This window comes from Dasypus novemcinctus, chromosome 24 (genome assembly GCF_030445035.2).
Source record: "Dasypus novemcinctus isolate mDasNov1 chromosome 24, mDasNov1.1.hap2, whole genome shotgun sequence".
NCBI classification, from domain to species: domain Eukaryota; kingdom Metazoa; phylum Chordata; class Mammalia; order Cingulata; family Dasypodidae; genus Dasypus; species Dasypus novemcinctus.
Window position 1 is genome coordinate 38,550,329 of NC_080696.1, and position 18,609 is coordinate 38,568,937.

Consider the following 18,609-nt stretch of genomic DNA (forward strand, 5'->3'; position numbering starts at 1 on the left):
GACCCAATGGGCTATAGACATGGGTATGCTGAATGATTTACCCATAGCAAATGACCAGGAAAAAGAAGTAGGGCTCTAGAGAGCTAGGACTGAATAGGAAAGCAGACCGTATCTAATGAAAGAAGGCCTTTCATCACCCCAGGAATAACAAAACTGGGCAGAGTTTCTCCTTGGTTTCATATCCCACAAATTGAGTCAATGCTCAGACATCTAAGCCTATTGATTCTCAGGCATCTAGGAAAGGCCTCTGGTTGGATAACAAGTGTCCCCTTCCCCCACCCCCATAAATGTGTTCTCCTTGTTTCACGACAGAGAGTAGAAGAAAGTGGATTAAGAGAAAAGACAATTAGTGGGAAATTTGGCCCTTAATATAGAATCTCTCCTTAGGAGCAATTACTCAGGAAAGATTTGGTATCTTCTGCCTTTTGACAATCAAGGAAGTTCATAATATACTAAGTGAAAATGAAAAGAGGCCACTAGTAGCTAAAACACAGGGCAAGACTCCTTCAAGGTACATTAACAGCACCAATAATTATAAAAAGCTCTAATTAATTATGAGCTTACTATGTACCAGGCATTATAACAGGTGCTTTACATACATTAGCCCAATGAATTTTCCCAATACCCATACAAGGTGAGTACTGATATTATCCTTTATTTTATAGGTGAGAAAACTGACTTTTAGAGAGACCAAGACAATTGCCCAAGGCCACAGAGCTATAAAATGGGACAGATAGGATAAAATTCAGATCTGCTTCATTCCAGAAACCTGTGTTATTGTTACTCTCACTACCACTCTGATATTAAAATCAGAAACTAACATTCACAAAGGGTTCATACTTCATGCTAGGTCCACTGCTTGTCATGTCAATATATTATCTCACTTCATCTTCACTTCAACCCTGGAAGGAGGTACTATAATTCTCATTTAAGAGATGAGGGAACAGGCTGAAAAGGCTAAGTAACTTGCCTGCAGCCACAATATTAGCAAACTTGTAGCAGAGCTGGGGTTTGAATCCAGGTCTGTCACAAAGTGACACCAAAATACTATGGCGAGCTTACTGGGTGGCGCCCAGCAGCTGTCAAATGGACTTCCTCTCAAAACCCAGCAGGAGGGAGGTAAAGGCTGGCCTGGCCAGCCATACAGCTATTAAGACACATGCCATCTGACAGTGGGCCAACCACCCTCCACCTAGAACAAGAATAGCCATGAGAAACTCTTAAGCTCGGATACTCAAGTTAGGTCTTTTTTGGATTTGAAAACAAAACACTAAAAAGAAAAGTTTTCTTGGAAGTCTGTCTTTCAATCTGGAAAATGAAATTTGGCCACTTCTAAAGGACAATCTGTTCAATTGCTACCTCTACATCAAAGCCTCTGAGCAGCCTCCAGGAGCCTTTCCAATTTTCTCAGAGAGGGAAATCAGTTCTTGGGCTGGAAAGCACAGACAGACAGGCCAGCAGCTGGACTTGGGTCACAATTTTCCCTTTTAGGGGTCAGCCCAGGGCTGGAGATGGGAAAAGAGCTAGCATATGATTAAGTCCCTGTACCCACTGGGGTCAGAACAGAAACCCTAAGAGTAAAACCCTAAAAACAAGACCACTGAATGTTAATCATGAGCAACACAAAAACACAGATTATTTAGATCAATGAAATGTGTTTAAACACTTTAAATTTCAAACTTGCTATAGAAGTTTTTACCATGATGACACTCTTGCTCCAATATACACTCAATGCACAGTTTCCCGAGAGTAGCCACTTTCTTTCTCAACACCAAGTTGGATCAAATGAAATAATTCATTACTGTTATTTGGGAGGCAGTATTAACTTAGTTGTTCAGAATGTAGGCTCTGGGGTCAGACTGCCTGATTCGAAACCTAATTCACACACTATGTGACTCTGGGTCAAGTTACTTAGCCTCCCAGGGCCTCAATGTGGCTCAAGCAGTTGAGCACCTTACTTCCCTGGAGATCCCTGGTGCCTCCTAGGGACAAAAAACAAAAAAACAAAAACAAAACAACAGGCAAATAAATGAAGGAACTAACTCAGAGGAGCCAGTGTGGCTCAGTGGTTGAGTGCCAGCTTCCCACATAGGAGATAACCCAGGTTCAATCCCTGGCCCCAGGAGCAAAGCACACACACGCGCGCACACACACACACACACACACACACACACAAACACACGCACAAAACTGGGGATAACAAGAGAATCTTCCTTAGAGGGGTTCTGAAAGGATTAAATGAGAAAAGGCCTGTAAAATATTTAGCAAAATGGTATTTAATAGTAATGCCATAAATATTAGTATTGTTTTTAGTGAAATATTTAAATGCTAAGGTTTAAATGATCTTTTTAAAAACTCACTATTTAAGATTGTGTCAATAAAGTGATGAATATGACCACGACCACCACCTCCACCACCACTGACTCAGAACAAATTCATTAAGGAGGCTCTTCTCCAAGGTAATCGGTCTCTTAGGAACTAAAGATAAAGCAGTCCATAGATAACAGTGGGGAAGTAAAGACAAGCTTTACTGATTGGACCTTTGCTCCAAAGTACTCTTCATAGTAAAACTGATCTCAGACCAGTTAGCAAACCACCGAATGCTCACAGAGGGCATGCTCATCTGTGCCAAAAATGTTATCATCAGAACATCTTAGAAACAACAGTGGGTTGCTAAGGTATCTCACCAGTCAGAATCCCCCAATATCTAGCTCTCTGAGTCCCAGACTCTTAAATATTTTGGCTCTGAGTTGACAGCCCATAACGTTGGCATTTTATGGGGACATGGCCAAGAGGATGATAGGCACATTGTTTGCCGAAGCTCCTCTATGAGTAAACAAGTCATTCTTGTACAATCGTCATGAAATATCACTGGTTTCATTTTCATTGCGCGAGAAAGGTGCCGAGGATGACATTAGCCAACTACCTGAAACTCTCTAAGCTTTTAGAAGATGACCTAACTCTCAAGACTATAAAAGATAAGCCCTAAATTACCAAAAATCCAAGTGAGCAATAACCACTTTAAAGATACAATCTTGGGAAGCAGTAGAGCAACATATAAATTACCTTCTCTTATCCCAAACCTGTCTGGCTTCCTCTTTAGAAGTTAAGGTGCAGGAAAGTCAGTCTCATTCTTTTATAGATAATCCTTTCTTCTGCCTCCAAATAGTACTTTTCAGATTGGTTCCTTTTTTATTAGCCACAGTTTGGAAACACTGGTTTGCTTTTAAAGGCACAATGGAGCATAATACAAATAAATGTACACAGGTTTTAAAAGGCAGTTCTTAAACTGAGTCTTAGAAAATCTGAAGTAAGAGTAGAACCATTGAAAAATTTATTGTCTTCCTAGGTAACCCCTTTGAAGGGCAAGGAGAGGATAAAGCTCATTGAAATGGACATATTCAAGTAAATACAAACATCGGTTTACAATACCAATAAAATATCTCATAAAAGTAGTTTTTATTTAAAATATTTTAAAATGTGAAAATATTAGGATGGATGACAATTTCTAATTCGCAGATAGAGAATAGGTTTCCACATTTATTCACAGGCAGATGTTACAGAAGAAAGATTCCTGGATTTTAAGCCAGATGACACAGGTTCAAGGCTTGGCTTTGCCACTTTGGGCAAGCTGCTTAGTGCTGCGAACAGCTCACAATAGGTTGGCTCAAAGGGAAGGCAACACAGAACTTACAAAATAAAGGGATAGAGAGAGAGACATAAGAGAGGAGATAAAGATGGGACCAGGAGACTCACAGCTTCTGGAACTGAGAGCCTGGACCCTAGTTTCTACCTTGTATTTACTGAAAACTACCTAGCAGCTGTTTGCTATTAGAATTGCAACATCATCTCTAATAGGGAACAACTGCAACATCTACAATAGAACAGGTGTTACATTTACAATAAGGAAAAGGTAAGCCAGTTTCCCACAACAGCTTAGCCTCTTCAAGTCTCAACTTTTTGAAAACAAAACAATAATAATATAAGGCATTCACAACTCCTAAATGAGATAAATGTAAAAGAATGTTATGTAAATTGAGCCATTAGTACATAATTATAATAGTATTTATAAACTTTTCTTTAGTTTTATAATTAATTGTAACAGGCTATGAATTGAACCATGATATATTAATTTAAATACTTAATAGTCTCATTATTCAGTACTATAATATTAATAATCACTGAAGAACCTTCAATAATGAGTTGGCAAAGACAAAGATAGCTAGTAAACATCCTTTCAAAATAATAATTATAAAAGATTTGAGTTTTTTCTTTTGTTTTTTTAATATTACATTAAAAATATGAGTTATTTCTTAAATCAAATATTAAATGTCTGATAATGACATTTTATAAGATATAATTAAAAATACTTAAGCACATGGATTCAAGAAACCACTTAAACATGCAGCTTCTACTATTAATCATTTTTCCATCCAGTAGAGAAGGAATATTTTCTCCCTTTGGAGTAATTTCTCCTAAACTGGGAATTGTTGGAGGCTAACAAAGTAGCAAGAAAATTTTCTTTCCTGGCTGTGAATAAATTAAAAAATGGAAAGTGGACACTAATTAGGAGTACAACTCAGTGTGGTATTTCAAGCTTCTAATTTCAATCTGCTGAAGTAGTAAAATAACTAAAACAACTCGCATTTGGTTTAAACAACCAAAATTGTTATTAGTCAAAACTGCATCTAGCTTTTTCACTGTTATTAACATAATTATATTAGATGTTTGTTGCTTCAAGGATAACAGCTGTTACCACAGAACAGCACTGTATACAATTCCTTCCCAAATCAAGGAACTGGAAGTGGCTTAAAGTCTCCCTGCTTTAACTGCTTTAATTAATTTGTTAACAAATTTAATTAATTTGTGAAACACTAAAGCAGGTTTCAGCATCAAAATGAATATTCTATTAATACAATCAACTGCTAGTGGTGGTCTATACCAGTGAAACCCTTTTGGATATCAATATGGTATAAACAAAATGTTATGTGCCCTCTGACCCAATAATCCTGCAATTTTAAAAAGGAATCATGAAACTTATTTCAGCATTAACTAAAACAATTAAAAACTAGAAACAAAAGAAGAATGAGTAGCAAAAAGTTCATGTCAAAATGCTAAGTAAAACATCTAGAATGTAAAATAGGTCATGATTATTATGAGCATTCATGCAGAAAGATGCAAAGATGCATGCACATGGACAAGGGTGATGATAATGTTTACGTACTAAAAAATTTTTAATCTTTTTCAAACTTGTTAAGATGCTTTATTTATAGAGTTCTTTTGATCTTTGTTTATTCTTACTTAAAAAAAAAAGACACTTTGTATTATACACTTTGCACAGGAAAAAGTTCCACCAGTGACTTAAAAAAATCTATGCTATTAAGACACAATTACAGGGCAGCGGACTTAGCCCAGTGGTTAGGATGTCCGTCTACCACATGGGAGGTCCGCGGTTCAAACCCTGGGCCTCCTTGACCCGTGTGGAGCTGGCCCATGCGCAGTGCTGATGCACACAAGGAGTGCCGTGCCACGCAGGGGTGTTCCCGCGTAGGGGAGCCCCACACTCAAGGAGTGCGCCCCGTAAGGAGAGCCGCCCAGTGCGAAAGAAAGTGCAGCCTGTCCAAGAATGGTACCACACACACGGAGAGCTGACACAACAAAAAAAGAAACACAGATTCCCTTGCCGCTGACAACAAGAGAAGTGGACCAAGAAGACGATGCAAATAGATACAGAGAACAGACAACGGGGCGGGGAAGAGGAGAGAAAAGTAAATAAATACATAAATCTTAAAAAAAAAAAAAGGCACAATTACATATATCAACAATTACATAAAAGAAAAGTAGAATAATCTTCCTTTCCAGAACTATCAAACAGTAACTTACTTAGAAAGAATTCCTCAAAGTCAGTTTTCTCCACACAGTTAGTATACATACGCAGGGCTGCAATCTTAATCTTCTAGAAAAAAAAGAATAAGACCAAACTCAAGACATGACCAAATAGATATTCTGCTGTCATTCAACATAGGCCACAGAATCTTGTATTTCTTCACCTAGAAGGAAGCATCCGAACCATTCTCTAAGCAATTTAACAGCTAAATCAACATAGGTATTTTTTTCTTTAACCTAGCCATTTATATAACTATACACGATATTCACATTTTAGCACGCAAATGTCAAAAATGTTTTTTAAATGAAATTTCTCCTTTAATTAAAACCCATTTCATCACATTTGAGCCTCAAATCCTATGTTCAGTATCATCCACATAAAACTTCTTTATATTCTGAAATGCTTTATATTTTAAAAATTACCCATTCTTCTGATAAAAAACAAACAAAAATTCCTCAGATTAAAATCTTCCCTCAAAAGCACTACTATCTATTCTGTCAGTCTTTTTTGCTTTGATTTATAGTTTGCTGGATGATAGAAGACTGTGTATATAAATAATGGTATTATGCTTAATGTAAAATACATAGGAGGATCATTCTTTTTCTATACCCCAAACCACTAAGAATTCTCTCTGAATCTTGATTTGAGTGGTGGTTTTAATTCATTCAGTGAGCTGTATACATTAGGTTTATGCAGTTACTGTAGTAAATATGCCTTAATTTAAAAACTTTTTAAACATCTTTTAAGAGCTGGTCTGTAGGTTTGAAGACCATTTCAGTGCTAAGGGAATAGATACTCAATGTATTTCTAAGTACTTTCAAAAATTTTTATTAAGTATTCTGCTAAATAATTAGTATATTAATAAAGGACTTATAAAAAGGTAGAAAGAATCCAAGTGTCTATGAATAGATGAATAGACAAAATGTGGTATATGCATACAATGGAATATTATTCAGCCTTAAAAAGGGATGAAAGAGGACTTCTGGGGAAGATTAAAGAATAGGGAGCTCAGTCTTTCCACCACAATAGTTTAATAATTTAAAAAACTACTAAACAAGCAGCAAGTATTTGAAACAACTATTTTGACATTCTAGGGATTAGAGGAACACTGTATAGCATCCAGGGAAGAGCAGGAGGAAGATTCTGATAAATTATGGTGAAGAACTGAAAATTGCTCTGTCAGTGCAGTAGCTACCAGTGCCCACCCCACACTCTTAGGGCAGGTTGACAGTCCCTAAGTTAGTGGCTGCTGACAAAAAAGAACATAAAAATCCTCTTCCCCAAGAACAAAGGTGTGCACAGCCATCACAGATCATAGCTTTTCTTTTTTTTTTGGTATTTTTTTTAATGTTACATTCAAAAAATATGAGGTCCCCATATACCCCCCACCCCCCTCACCCCACTCCTCCCCCCAAAACAACAACCTCCTCCATCATCATGGGACATTCATTGCATTTGGTGAATACATCTCTAAGCACCGCTGCACCTCATGGTCAGTGGTCCACGCCATAGCCCACACTCTCCCACAGTCCACCCAATGGGCCATGGGAGGATATACAATGTCCGGTATCTGTCCCTGCAGTACCACCTAGGACAACTCCAACCCCCGAAAATGCCCCCACATCACATCTCTTCCTCCCACTCCCTACCCCCAGCAGCTACCATGGCCACTTTCTCCAAATCAGTGCTACGTTTTCTTCGATTACTAATCACAATAGTTCATGAATAGAATATCAGTAAGTCCACTCTACTCCATACTCTATTCCTCCATCCTGTAGACCCTGGAATGGTTGTGTCCACTCCACATCTATATCAAGAGGGGGCTTAGATTCCACATGGATGCTGGATGCAATTCTCCTGCTTTCAGTTGTAGGCACTCTTGGCTCCCTGGTGTGGTGGTAGATCATAGGTTTTGATTAGCAAATTCAGACTACCGCATCTCTTATTTCAACCCCACTCCAGACAAGGCGGTGGCAGCCATTGTTTCGACCCTCCCTGGATAGGTGCAGAAGCATTAGAAATTTAAAGATACAGTGCTTCCTCAGGGCTGCAGGGCTGCAGCTGGAAGGCTGCATTTGCAAGGCAGGCCAGGAAAGTTCAGCTTAGGGGAGCAGTCAGAGAAATTTTTGGCACATTTGCTGACTCCCTCCAGTCTGTGTCCCCTTCGTTGGTACCTGGCCCTATTTTGGTTGGGAAAGTCCTCTCCACAGTGACTCTTTTCCCAGAATTTGCCTTCCAGGCAAAAGCAGATAGAAACAATGAAAGGAATGTAAAAGACTATAGAAGTGGGCAGCCTGGGACAAAAGCCTGTAAGCTTCAGATGCCCAGTAAAGGGAGGTTTGTCCCCTGAAAAACAGAGGAAACAACCAAACTCTGATAAGTAGGAGAACTCTAAAACAACTAACAAGCAAAAGCCCAGAACAAGACAAAGGACAAGCAAGACAGGGAAAACGCCCGCAGTTTTTTTGCCTTGGGCAGATCTTCCTGATAGGAAGCTCAAGAAAACCTCAGTTTTATCATCAGCTGGTTACAAAACCAAGAAACAGGTACCCCAGGAAGTAAATTCCTGAGTTAACATTTTTAAATATTAAAATGTACAGTGTGCGACAAAAGCAATGGCCCATCCAAAGGAACAGGATAAAATACAGAACACCAATGAAGACAAGAATGTGGACATACCAAACAAAGCCTTTAAAAAGATGATCTTACTAAAGTAGATACAATCCCAGGTATTGGTTCTTCTGAGGGCTACAGACACCCCACAGGTTCTATGGTAATGGCAGATGGAGTTCAGTGCCATGTCAGTTGGGCCTACTTTGGAGTTTGTGTTTCTGTGTGATGGAGCTGGACTCAGATGTGATCTTTGTTCATAAGCCTCTCCTGTTACTTTTATCGGACCTGTGGTTGGTGCTGGGGTTTAGTGTATACCCAGGCGACCTGAATCTCTGGACTGTCCATGTGATAGCTGGGTCCTGAGCTTCAACAGACTAGCAACTCCTACACTCTGGTTTATTGGATTTACCCCACTCAGCTAACATGGAGTTGAAGAAGGTCAACCACCACATCAGAGAGCCAAGAGTGCCTACAACTGAAAGCAGGAGAAGTGCATCCAGCATCCACGTGGAATCTAAGCCCCCTCTTGATATAGATGTGGAGTGGACACAACCATTCCAGGGTCCACAGGATGGAGGAATAGAGTATGGAGTAGAGTGGACTTACTGATATTCTATTCATGAACTATTGTGATTAGTAATCGAAGAAAACGTAGTACTGATTTGGAGAAAGTGGCCATGGTAGCTGCTGGGGGTAGGGAGTGGGAAGAAGAGATGTGACGTGGGGGCATTTTCAGGACTTGGAGCTGTCCTGGGTAGTACTGCAGGGACAGATACCGGACATTGTATGTCCTCCCATGGCCCACTGGGTGGAATGGGGGAGAGTGTAAACTATAATGTGGACCACTGATCATGTGACGCAGCAGTGCTCAGAGATGTATTCACCAAGTGCAATGAATGTCCCATGATGATGGAGGAGGTTGTTGTTATGGGGGGAGGAGTGGGGTGAGGGGGGTGGGGGGTATATGGGGACCTCATATTTTTGAATGTAACATTAAAAAAAGACAAAAAATTTTAAAAAAAGATCTTAAAATGATGGAAAGTAGAGAGAAAGATTGACAGGATATCAGGAAAACAATGTATTAACAATATGAGAGGCTAAGTAAGGAGACAGAAATTTTAAAAAGGAACCAAACAGAACTACTGGAGCTGAAGATCATAACTGAAATGAAAAATGCCCAGGAGGGTTTCAAGGGCAGATTGGAGCTGGAAGAAGAAAGAATCAGTGAACTTGAAGACAAGACACTTGAAACGAGTCAGGCTGAGGAGTAGAAAGAGAAAGGAAATATTAAAAGCAAAAATAGGGAAGCAGATGTGGCTCAAGTGATTGGGCTCCTGCCTACCACATGAGAGGTCTCTGGTTCGGTTCCTGGTACCTCCTAAAGAAGACAGCAAACTGGAGCAACGGGCAGGCATAGCAAGCTGATGCAACAAGATGATGCAACAAGAGACACAAGAAGAAAAATATAATGAGAGACAACAAAGCAGGGAAGGGAGGTGGCTCAAGCAATTAGGTGCCTCCCTTCCACATTGGAGGTCCTGGGTACAGTTCCCAGTTCCCAGTGCCTCTTTTTTTTTTTCTATTTATTGTTTTATTTATCTCTCCCTTTCCCCCCATTTTCTGCTCTCTGTGTCCTTTTCCTGTGTGTTCTTCTGTGTCCACTTGCATTCTTGTCATGCGGCACCAGGAAACTGTGTCGCTTTTGTTGTTGCATCATCTTGCTGTGTCAGCTCTCCATGTGTGCAGCACCATTCCTGGGCGGGCTGCACTTTTTTTGCATGGGGTGGCTCTCCTTGCAGGGCACACTCCTTGCACGTGGGGCACCCTACGTGGGGGACACAGAACTTCCCAAACATAGCAAAAGACATGAATATGCACACACAAGAAACTCAGAGAACATCAAACAGGATAAACATGTCAAAATATTGATTATACTATCAAACACTAAGGACAAGGAGAGGATTCTGAGAGCTGCAAGAGAAAGCAAGGTGTTACATACAAAGTAGTCTCACTTAGATTGAATGCTGATTTCTCATCAGAAACCATGTAGGCAAGAAGGCAGTGGGTTGAAATACTTGAAGTGCTGAAGGGAAACAACTGCCAGCCAAGAATTTTATATATCTGGCAAGACTCTCTTTCAAAAATGAGGGAAAGGGGAACAGATGTAGCTCAAGTGGTTGAGCACCTGCTTCCCATGTACGAGGTCCTGGGTTCACTCCCCAGTAGCACCTAAAAAAAAAAAAAAAAAATGCATGGAACTATACCACACAGTGAACCCTAAGTTAAACCATGGACTTCAATAGTACAATTATAAAAATGTACTACCATCAATCATAACAAATGTTCCACACCAATGCAAGTTATTGGTGATGGGGTGGTATATAGGAATCCTGTATTTTATGCATGATTGTTCTATAAACCTACAACTTCTCTAATAAAAATATTTTCAAAAACAAAAGAAAAGGAATGAAGGCTCACCCTAATTAAGATGGCAGAGGGAGAAGCTTCAAGGCTCCATCCCCCTATAGAAGCCCTGGACAGTCAACAAGAACTGGCAGAAACATCTTTCTAAAAGCTGCAGGGAAACGGACTTTGGCCCAGTGGTTAGGGCGTCCGTCTACCACATGGGAGGTCCGCGGTTCAAGCCCCGGGCCTCCTTGACCCGTGTGGAGCTGGCCCACGCGCAGTGCTGATGCGCGCAAGGAGTGCCCTGCTACACAGGGGTGTCCCCCGCATAGGGGAGCCCCACCGCAAGGAGTGTGCCCCATAAGGAGAGCCGCCCAGCGCGAAGGAGGGAGCAGCCTGCCGAGGAATGGCGCCGCCCACACTTCCCATGCCGCTGACGACAACAGAAGCGGACAGAGAAACAAGACACAGCAAAAAGACACAGAAAACAGACAACCGGGGGAGGGGAGGGGAATTAAGTAAATAAAAATAGATCTTTAAAATATAAATAAATAAATAAATAAAAATAAAAGCTGCAGAGAGGATCTCGTGGCACCGTGGCCGGCCCCTCCCCCACCCATCACCAGCTCTGCACAGATCCAGCTCACACTCCCAGTACAAATTCCTAGTCCCGGCAAGGGAGGGAGGAGACTAAACCTTGTATATACACTCAGAGCATGTATGTCTGGCCCAATATATTTGGTGGTGGCCTGAGGGAATCACCAACCCAGAACTTGCCCTGCCTTTAGGAGGCAGCTTACAGAACTCTCCTACAGAACACTGTGAGACAGCAGTCAGTCATGCTGCCTGGAGCAAAAGATTCCTGGCTATAGGACATACAGTGCAGTTCCAGGACCATGAGAAAACTGTTTCCTATGGAAGAGAGGACAGGAATCCTATCTATCTAAATAGGGGAATTCCTAGAGTCACATGTTATGCCCAAGCAAGGCATGCATGGAAAAAGGATCAGGGCGGCCTCTATGCTCTGGCCTAGAGCTGTTCTCCAAACTCATGTTATGGATTGGATAAGTGCTGAAGGAGAGTACTTGCACAGGTCAATCTGCAAAGAATGAGAAAAATGTTTACTTTTTTTCCCTTTTTTTTTGTTAGCTTATGGCATTCAAAGAAAACACTCTCATAACACTAGCTGGATACAAGCTTAAGGAACAGACACCTCAGCATCTACATTACAGCAATAACACACTAAAATATAAAAATGCCCAGGTTTCAACAAAATACAACAAAACATACAAAGAAGCAGGAAGCAATGGCCCAGAAAAAAGAAAAGATTAAAGCATTAGAAACCATCAGTGAAGAGGATCAAATCTGGAACACTCCAACAACTTTAAAAAATGGTCCTGAATATGTTTAAAAAAAAAAAAAAAGGAAAACATGGACAAAGAACTAAACAACAGATGAACACAAAAATATGAATAGAGAGATGGACATTTCAAAAAAGAATCAAGCAGAGCTGAAGACTACAGTGACAGAAATTAAAAGTCGACTGAAACCAGTTTGTGGGCAGAGGGGAGAAGAGAATGAAGAAAAGTGAACAGAGCCTGAGAAACCTTTGGGACACCATCAAGTGTACCCAGATATACACTGTGGTAGTCACAGAAGAAGAGAAAAGAGAAAGAGGCAGAGAGAATATTCAAAGAAATAATGGCTGAAAACGTCCCAAATTTAATAAAAGATACAAATATACACATCCAAGACACTCAATGAATTCCAAACAAGATAAATCCACATAGATCCACACCACCACACATTACAGTCAAACTGACGAATACCAAAGATAAAGACAGAATTCTGGGAAGCAGCTGTGGCTCAACTAATAGAGCATCTGCCTACCATGTAGGAGGTCCAGGGTTCACTATTCAGGGCCTCCCGGTCCGTGTGGTGAGCTAGCCAACACGCAGTGCTGCCACGTGCAAGGAGTGCTGTGCCATGCAGGGATGCCCCCCGCGTAGGGGAGCCCCATGCACAAGAAGTGAGCCCCGCAAGGAAAGCTGCCCCATGTGAAAAACACAGCCCACCCAGGAGTGGCGCCACACACACAGAGAGCTGATGCAGCAAGATGACGTAACAAAAAAAGAGACAGATTCCTGGTGCCACCTGACAAAAATGCAAGTGGACACAGAAGAACACATAGCGAATGGACACAGAGAGCAGACAACGGGGTGGGGGTGGGGGGAAAGGGGAGAGAAATAAATAAAACAAATCTTAAAAAAAAAAGAAAAGAAAGAATTCTGAAACCCACAAGAACGTTTCACATGGGAGGTGGATGTGGCTGAAGTGATTGGGCTTCTGCCTACCATATGGGAGGTCCCAAGTTCGATTCCTGGAGCCTCCTGGTGATGGCAAGCTGGCCCGTGCTGCTGTGGAGACCTGATGGCCCATGCCACTGCAGAGAGCTGATGGCCCGTGCCACCACAGAGAGCTGACAGCAGACAGCAAGTGCAAACAAGGGCGGTGGGAGAGAATAAATAAATGAAATAAAAATAAATCTTAAAAAAAAATAAAACACTGTTTCACATATAAGTGAGCCACCATAAGATGAATTGCTGATTTATCATCAGGGAGTCAAGAAGGCAATGGGAAGACATATTTAAACTGCTGAAAGCAAAAATTGCCAACCAGTAATTCCATATCCATTTCAAAAATGAGGGAGATTTAGACATGTCCAGATACACAAAAGCTGAAGGAGCAAGGCCAGCCCAACAAAGATGCTACAGAAAGGTCTGCAGGTTGAAAGGAAAGGACACTAGGTAATAGACTGGAGTTGTACAAAGAAATAAGGTTTGACAGTAAGGGTAGCAACATGGGTAAATATAAATGCTAGTACTATTGTATTTTTGGTTGTAACTCCATTTTTTACTTCCTACAAGATCTAAAAGGCAAATACATTAAATGTAATGATTAATCAGTGATTTGGACTCATAATGAATAAACATATAATTTGTAACAAGAACTACACAATGGTGAGGGGGACAGAGGAGTATAGGAACATAGTTTATTTATGCTACCGATATTGTTCAGTTTGTATCAGAGCAAACAAAATTATTATAGATTTAGTATGTTAAATTTAAGCCCCATCATAACCACAAAGAAAATATCAGAAAATTGGTGAACTCATAGAGAGTAAAGTACAGGTTATCAGAGTTGGGGGGCTGGGGCAATGGGAAGTTAATGCATAGTGTAGAGTTTTTGTTTGGGATAAAGGGAAAGTTTTAATAATGGATGGTGGTGAAGACCCTGCAAAATTAGGAATGTGATTAATCCCACTGAATGTTATGTTTGGGAGGGGTTGGATTGAGAAGATTTACATTGTATATGTTTCTACAACTAAAAAAAAAAAGAACTAAAGAAAGAAAGAGAAACTAAAGAGATCACAAAAATAATATATGGCAGAGCAGATATGGTTCAGACAACTGGGCACTCACTTCCCATGTGGGAGGTTCCAGGTTTGGTTCCTGGTGCCTCCTGGAGAAGGCAAACACAATGAGCAGACAGATGAGAGAACCATCTGGGGGGGATAAATTTTAAAAATAAATAAAGTAAATAAATAAATCTTAAAAGCCATATATGCTCCTGGATGGGATTTAACAAGGGACCAAAAAAGGTTCAAAGGGACATTACTGGGACATAGGAAAAAATTGGAATATAGACTGTAATCTTTATATCAATGTTAAATTTCTTGAACTTGATAACTGCACTTAAGGTGATTACATAAGTGAAATATTCTTGTTCATAGGAAATATAAGGAGTATGATATGTGCAACCTGCTCTCAAATGTTCAGAAAACAGATAGATTGTTAGATAGACAGATAAATAGATGACAGAATGATACAGCTAAGGAGCAAAATGTTCAAACTGGTGGATCTGAATACCTGGAGGGTTGACAGTATGCTGCAGTTCTCTGTATGGGGTATGTATTATTTTTGCAACTATCTTGTAATTTTTTTTTTTTTTTTCTTGAGGTACCAGGGCTGGGGATGGAACCCAGGACGTCTTATGTGGGAAGCCAGCACTCCCTAAGCACTTCCCTGAGTCAGGTTTTTTTTCCATTTGTTTGCTTATTGTTTACTTTTGTTTTTAGGAGGTACTGGGGATTGAATCCAGGACCTCCCATGTGGGAAGCAGGCACTCAACCACTTGAGCCACGTCCGCTCCCTGTCTTGTAATTTTGAAACTATTTCAACATAAAAATTTAAAAAGAAAGGAGTGAAGTTTTGATACATCCTTACAACACGGATGAACCAGGAAAATATTACATTGAGTGAAATAAGTCAGACATGAAAGAATATTGTATGAATACACTTATATGAAATACCTAGAATTCAGAGAGACAGAAAGTATACTTCCAAGCTCATTCTGTGAGGCCAGCATTACCCTGATACCAAAACCTAAGTCATTACAAGAAAATAAAACTACAGACCCATATCCTTCCTGAACACAAATACAAAAATCCTTAACAGAAATATTAGTATATTGAATCCATCAATATTTAAAAAGGATAATAAATCATGATCAAGTGGAATTTGTCCCAGGAAAGCAAAGTCAATCCAACATTCATAAATCAGTATAAATCACTGTATCAGTGACTAAAAAAATAAAAACCATATTATCATCGATTTATAGAAAAGCATGTGACAAAATTCAATACCCTTTTATGATAAAAAAAAAATCAAAAAACTGGAGGGGAACTTCCTCAATCTGATAAAGGGCATCTACAAAAAACCTACTATTCTCAATAATACAAAATTTCATGGTGGCATCAGAAGAAATTTAGTGGCTCAGAGGACGGTAGCTGTGCATCTATCTCAGTATTCCCAAAACAGTATTCTAAGAAACATTAAGCCTGAAAATTGTATTTAGAAAAAGTTAAGGGCAAATAAATTTTAGAAATGGAGCAAATCCCCTCTTGGAGCTTCTAGAAATCATTACTCTACAAGTCCTACAGCAAATAAGTCTTTTTTGTTTTTGGTTGTTTTTTTTTAAAGATCTATTTTTTTTTTAATTTATTTCTCTCCCCTTCTCGCCCCCGCATTGTCTGCGCTCTCTGTGCATTCACTGTGTGTTCTTCTGTGTCCACCTGGATTCTTGTCAGCAGCACCGGGAACCTGTGTTTCTTTTTTGTTGCGTCATCTTGCTGTGTCAGCTGTGTGTGTGTGCAGGCCACACCTGGGCAGGCTGCGCTTTCTTCCAGCAGGGCAGCTCTTCTTACAAGGCACACTCCTTGCGCATGGGGGGCTCCTATGTGGGGGACACCCCTGTGTGGCATGGAACTCCTTGCATTCATCAACACTACACGTGAGCCAGCTTATCACACAGGTCAGGAGGCCCTGGGTATGAACCCTGGACCTCCCATGTGGTAGGCAGATACTCTATCAGTTAAGCAAAATCCACTTCCCAAATAAGTCTGTTTAACTTTGATTAGAACCAAAGTTCCTAGAAGTATTTCACCACAAAGTACATTTCAGGAAGCACTGGTCTGTACCATCACCAAATGAACGATATCCTAATGATAACATTATCTAATAATTTTGGTCTTGACAGGCCTATTCCTATTCTTGAGACAAGGAGTACAGAACATATGTTAGCTCTTCGTGGCATTTGACAAGCAATTTATTGGGTACCTAGTCTATGCTTACTCTGAATGCTGTGACTAGAGCAACGAACAAAAGAGACAAGCATTCCTGCCCCCATGGAGCTCATGTCCTAGTTCAGCTAGAGACAAATTTGTAATTTTAACTAAAATTCCCAATTGCTTATTTCTTAATAATTTTTTAACCTGTAGTTTCCTTCAGATCCTTATATATAAAGTTATCTACGTTCATCATCTTGCCTGAGGAAAAGCAGACTTTCTTCCAAGCCCCAAATCTTTCCCTTTGGCCCTTGAAGAGTTCCCCCCACCCCCTTCTTCCTGAAGGAAATATTCATTACAAATGGCCAGTGTACTTATTATACAGTGCTCATACTGTGGCAATCAGAAGCATTTTATAGTTCTTCACTTTTCCTGCAACAAAGCCAAGGCTTTATACTTGAATGAGCCATTTTCCTGGACAAATCTCTAAAGCCAAATCCCTTAAGACCATCACACAGGGACTGGAAATAACAACTTGAGGAAAGAACCCCTTCGAGAATCATAATTTAATATAAGTCAAGGAGGAAGCTAGACTAAATTTCCACACAGTCAATACAAATTGTTCTGGTCATTGGATGACTTCATGTTTATTTCATTTTAACTCTGAAGACTTCAGCACTCTACCTGACTAAGAAGCACCTTTGACAGTTTAGGAAATGAAAATCAGCTCTCCCACTAACCTATGCATTTTATGCCATCCTACAAGATAAAAAGGCTTGCACTAACAACCGTGTCAAGAATTGTGAGGGGCTCTGAAGTCATTCAAACCTACTAATCTGTACTAGAATTTTTTCTTGATTCACAGTCAACCATCTGGACCCCTGGCCAAGTATAATGACCTTGTAATGTTGCCCTGGAGGGCAATTCTTGTTGTTAGGTTTTTATTTTATTTTGAATTTAAGTCTGCTTCATTTTCCTTTTACATTTGCCCTCAAATACCTTAGAAGCACCATTATATTTTCTCTTTTCCAGGCTAAGAATCCCCATTTCCTTTAACAATTCTTCATGCCACATTGTTTCTGAAGCTCACTGCTCACTTCTAAATGCATTCCAGTTTGTCAGCGTCCTTTAGAACAGGAATAATATTTGGCTTAATGCTAATATGACATGTGCCTGAATCTGGTAAATGCTGTCCTACCTTATCTAATATTGTTACATAAAGATAACAAGACGGAATGGTTATTTCAGGATAGTTAAATAGATAAGGAAAAGCTATGTTTAAATATGATTCTGGAAGAAAAATGGGAACACACATGAAAATGTTACATAAAAAAAGTGGATGAAAGATGATTGATACTTCTGATATACAGACAAGCAAGCATTTTACTCCCAATCTAATACATGTGAAAACACAAAACTCAAAGAATCTTGCCTGTGCAATCCAATACGAGTGTCTAGTCATAGATATCTGAGTTAATGTTGCTGAAAGGGTTCTTGGTCTGATTCAAAATGGAAAGTTACACCCAAATTTTCCCACCTAACGTATATCAGAATGTGCAAACTTTGACATTCTGATGTTACAAACTAAAAAATGAAGGTTATAGAAAGTAGACACTGCTACAACACGAAAGGTTTGAAAAAAATTCACACATTAGTAACTTAAATGACATCACAAAGGAACCAAGAAAAATAATAAGGTAACTAAGCTAAAACAGTAAAGAAATTTTCTTGAAGATTTAATAATTCTCTGAATAGTAGCCAAGTTTCCCTCTGGAATCATGAAAAAAGACTAGACAAAAAGCATATGGGAGCAACCAAGTTGAACCCAGCCACCAAAAAAATGAATGAAATAGTAAATTTCTCTTTCTTGTACTTAGCTATTCCCACTACCTTTTCTTCTGCTCTCATTTCCCTCCTCCTTTAATTTCTTCTTTGCAACCAAACATAAATTTTAAGTTTTCAAATTCAAATGCTATAATCAAAACCATTATTTTTTTTAAAATAGAGGGGAAAAAATCTGGTTATTAACATTATCAAATATACCAAAGATTATCAACTGTTAAATAATTAAAATGTA

The 18,609-nt window shown here is 39.7% G+C and overlaps 1 protein-coding gene across 4 annotated transcripts in view; it reads right to left on the bottom strand.

The window, feature by feature from the left end:
* UQCC1 (ubiquinol-cytochrome c reductase complex assembly factor 1) overlaps positions 1–18,609 on the bottom strand; it is a 128,702-nt gene that overhangs the window by 65,826 nt on the left and 44,267 nt on the right. For all 4 annotated transcript variants that reach the window (XM_058286975.2, XM_058286974.2, XM_058286976.2 and 1 more), the window contains one exon: positions 5,884–5,956. In XM_058286975.2, coding sequence (XP_058142958.1) covers positions 5,884–5,956 — 73 coding nt within the window. The remainder of the gene's footprint in view (positions 1–5,883; positions 5,957–18,609) is intronic.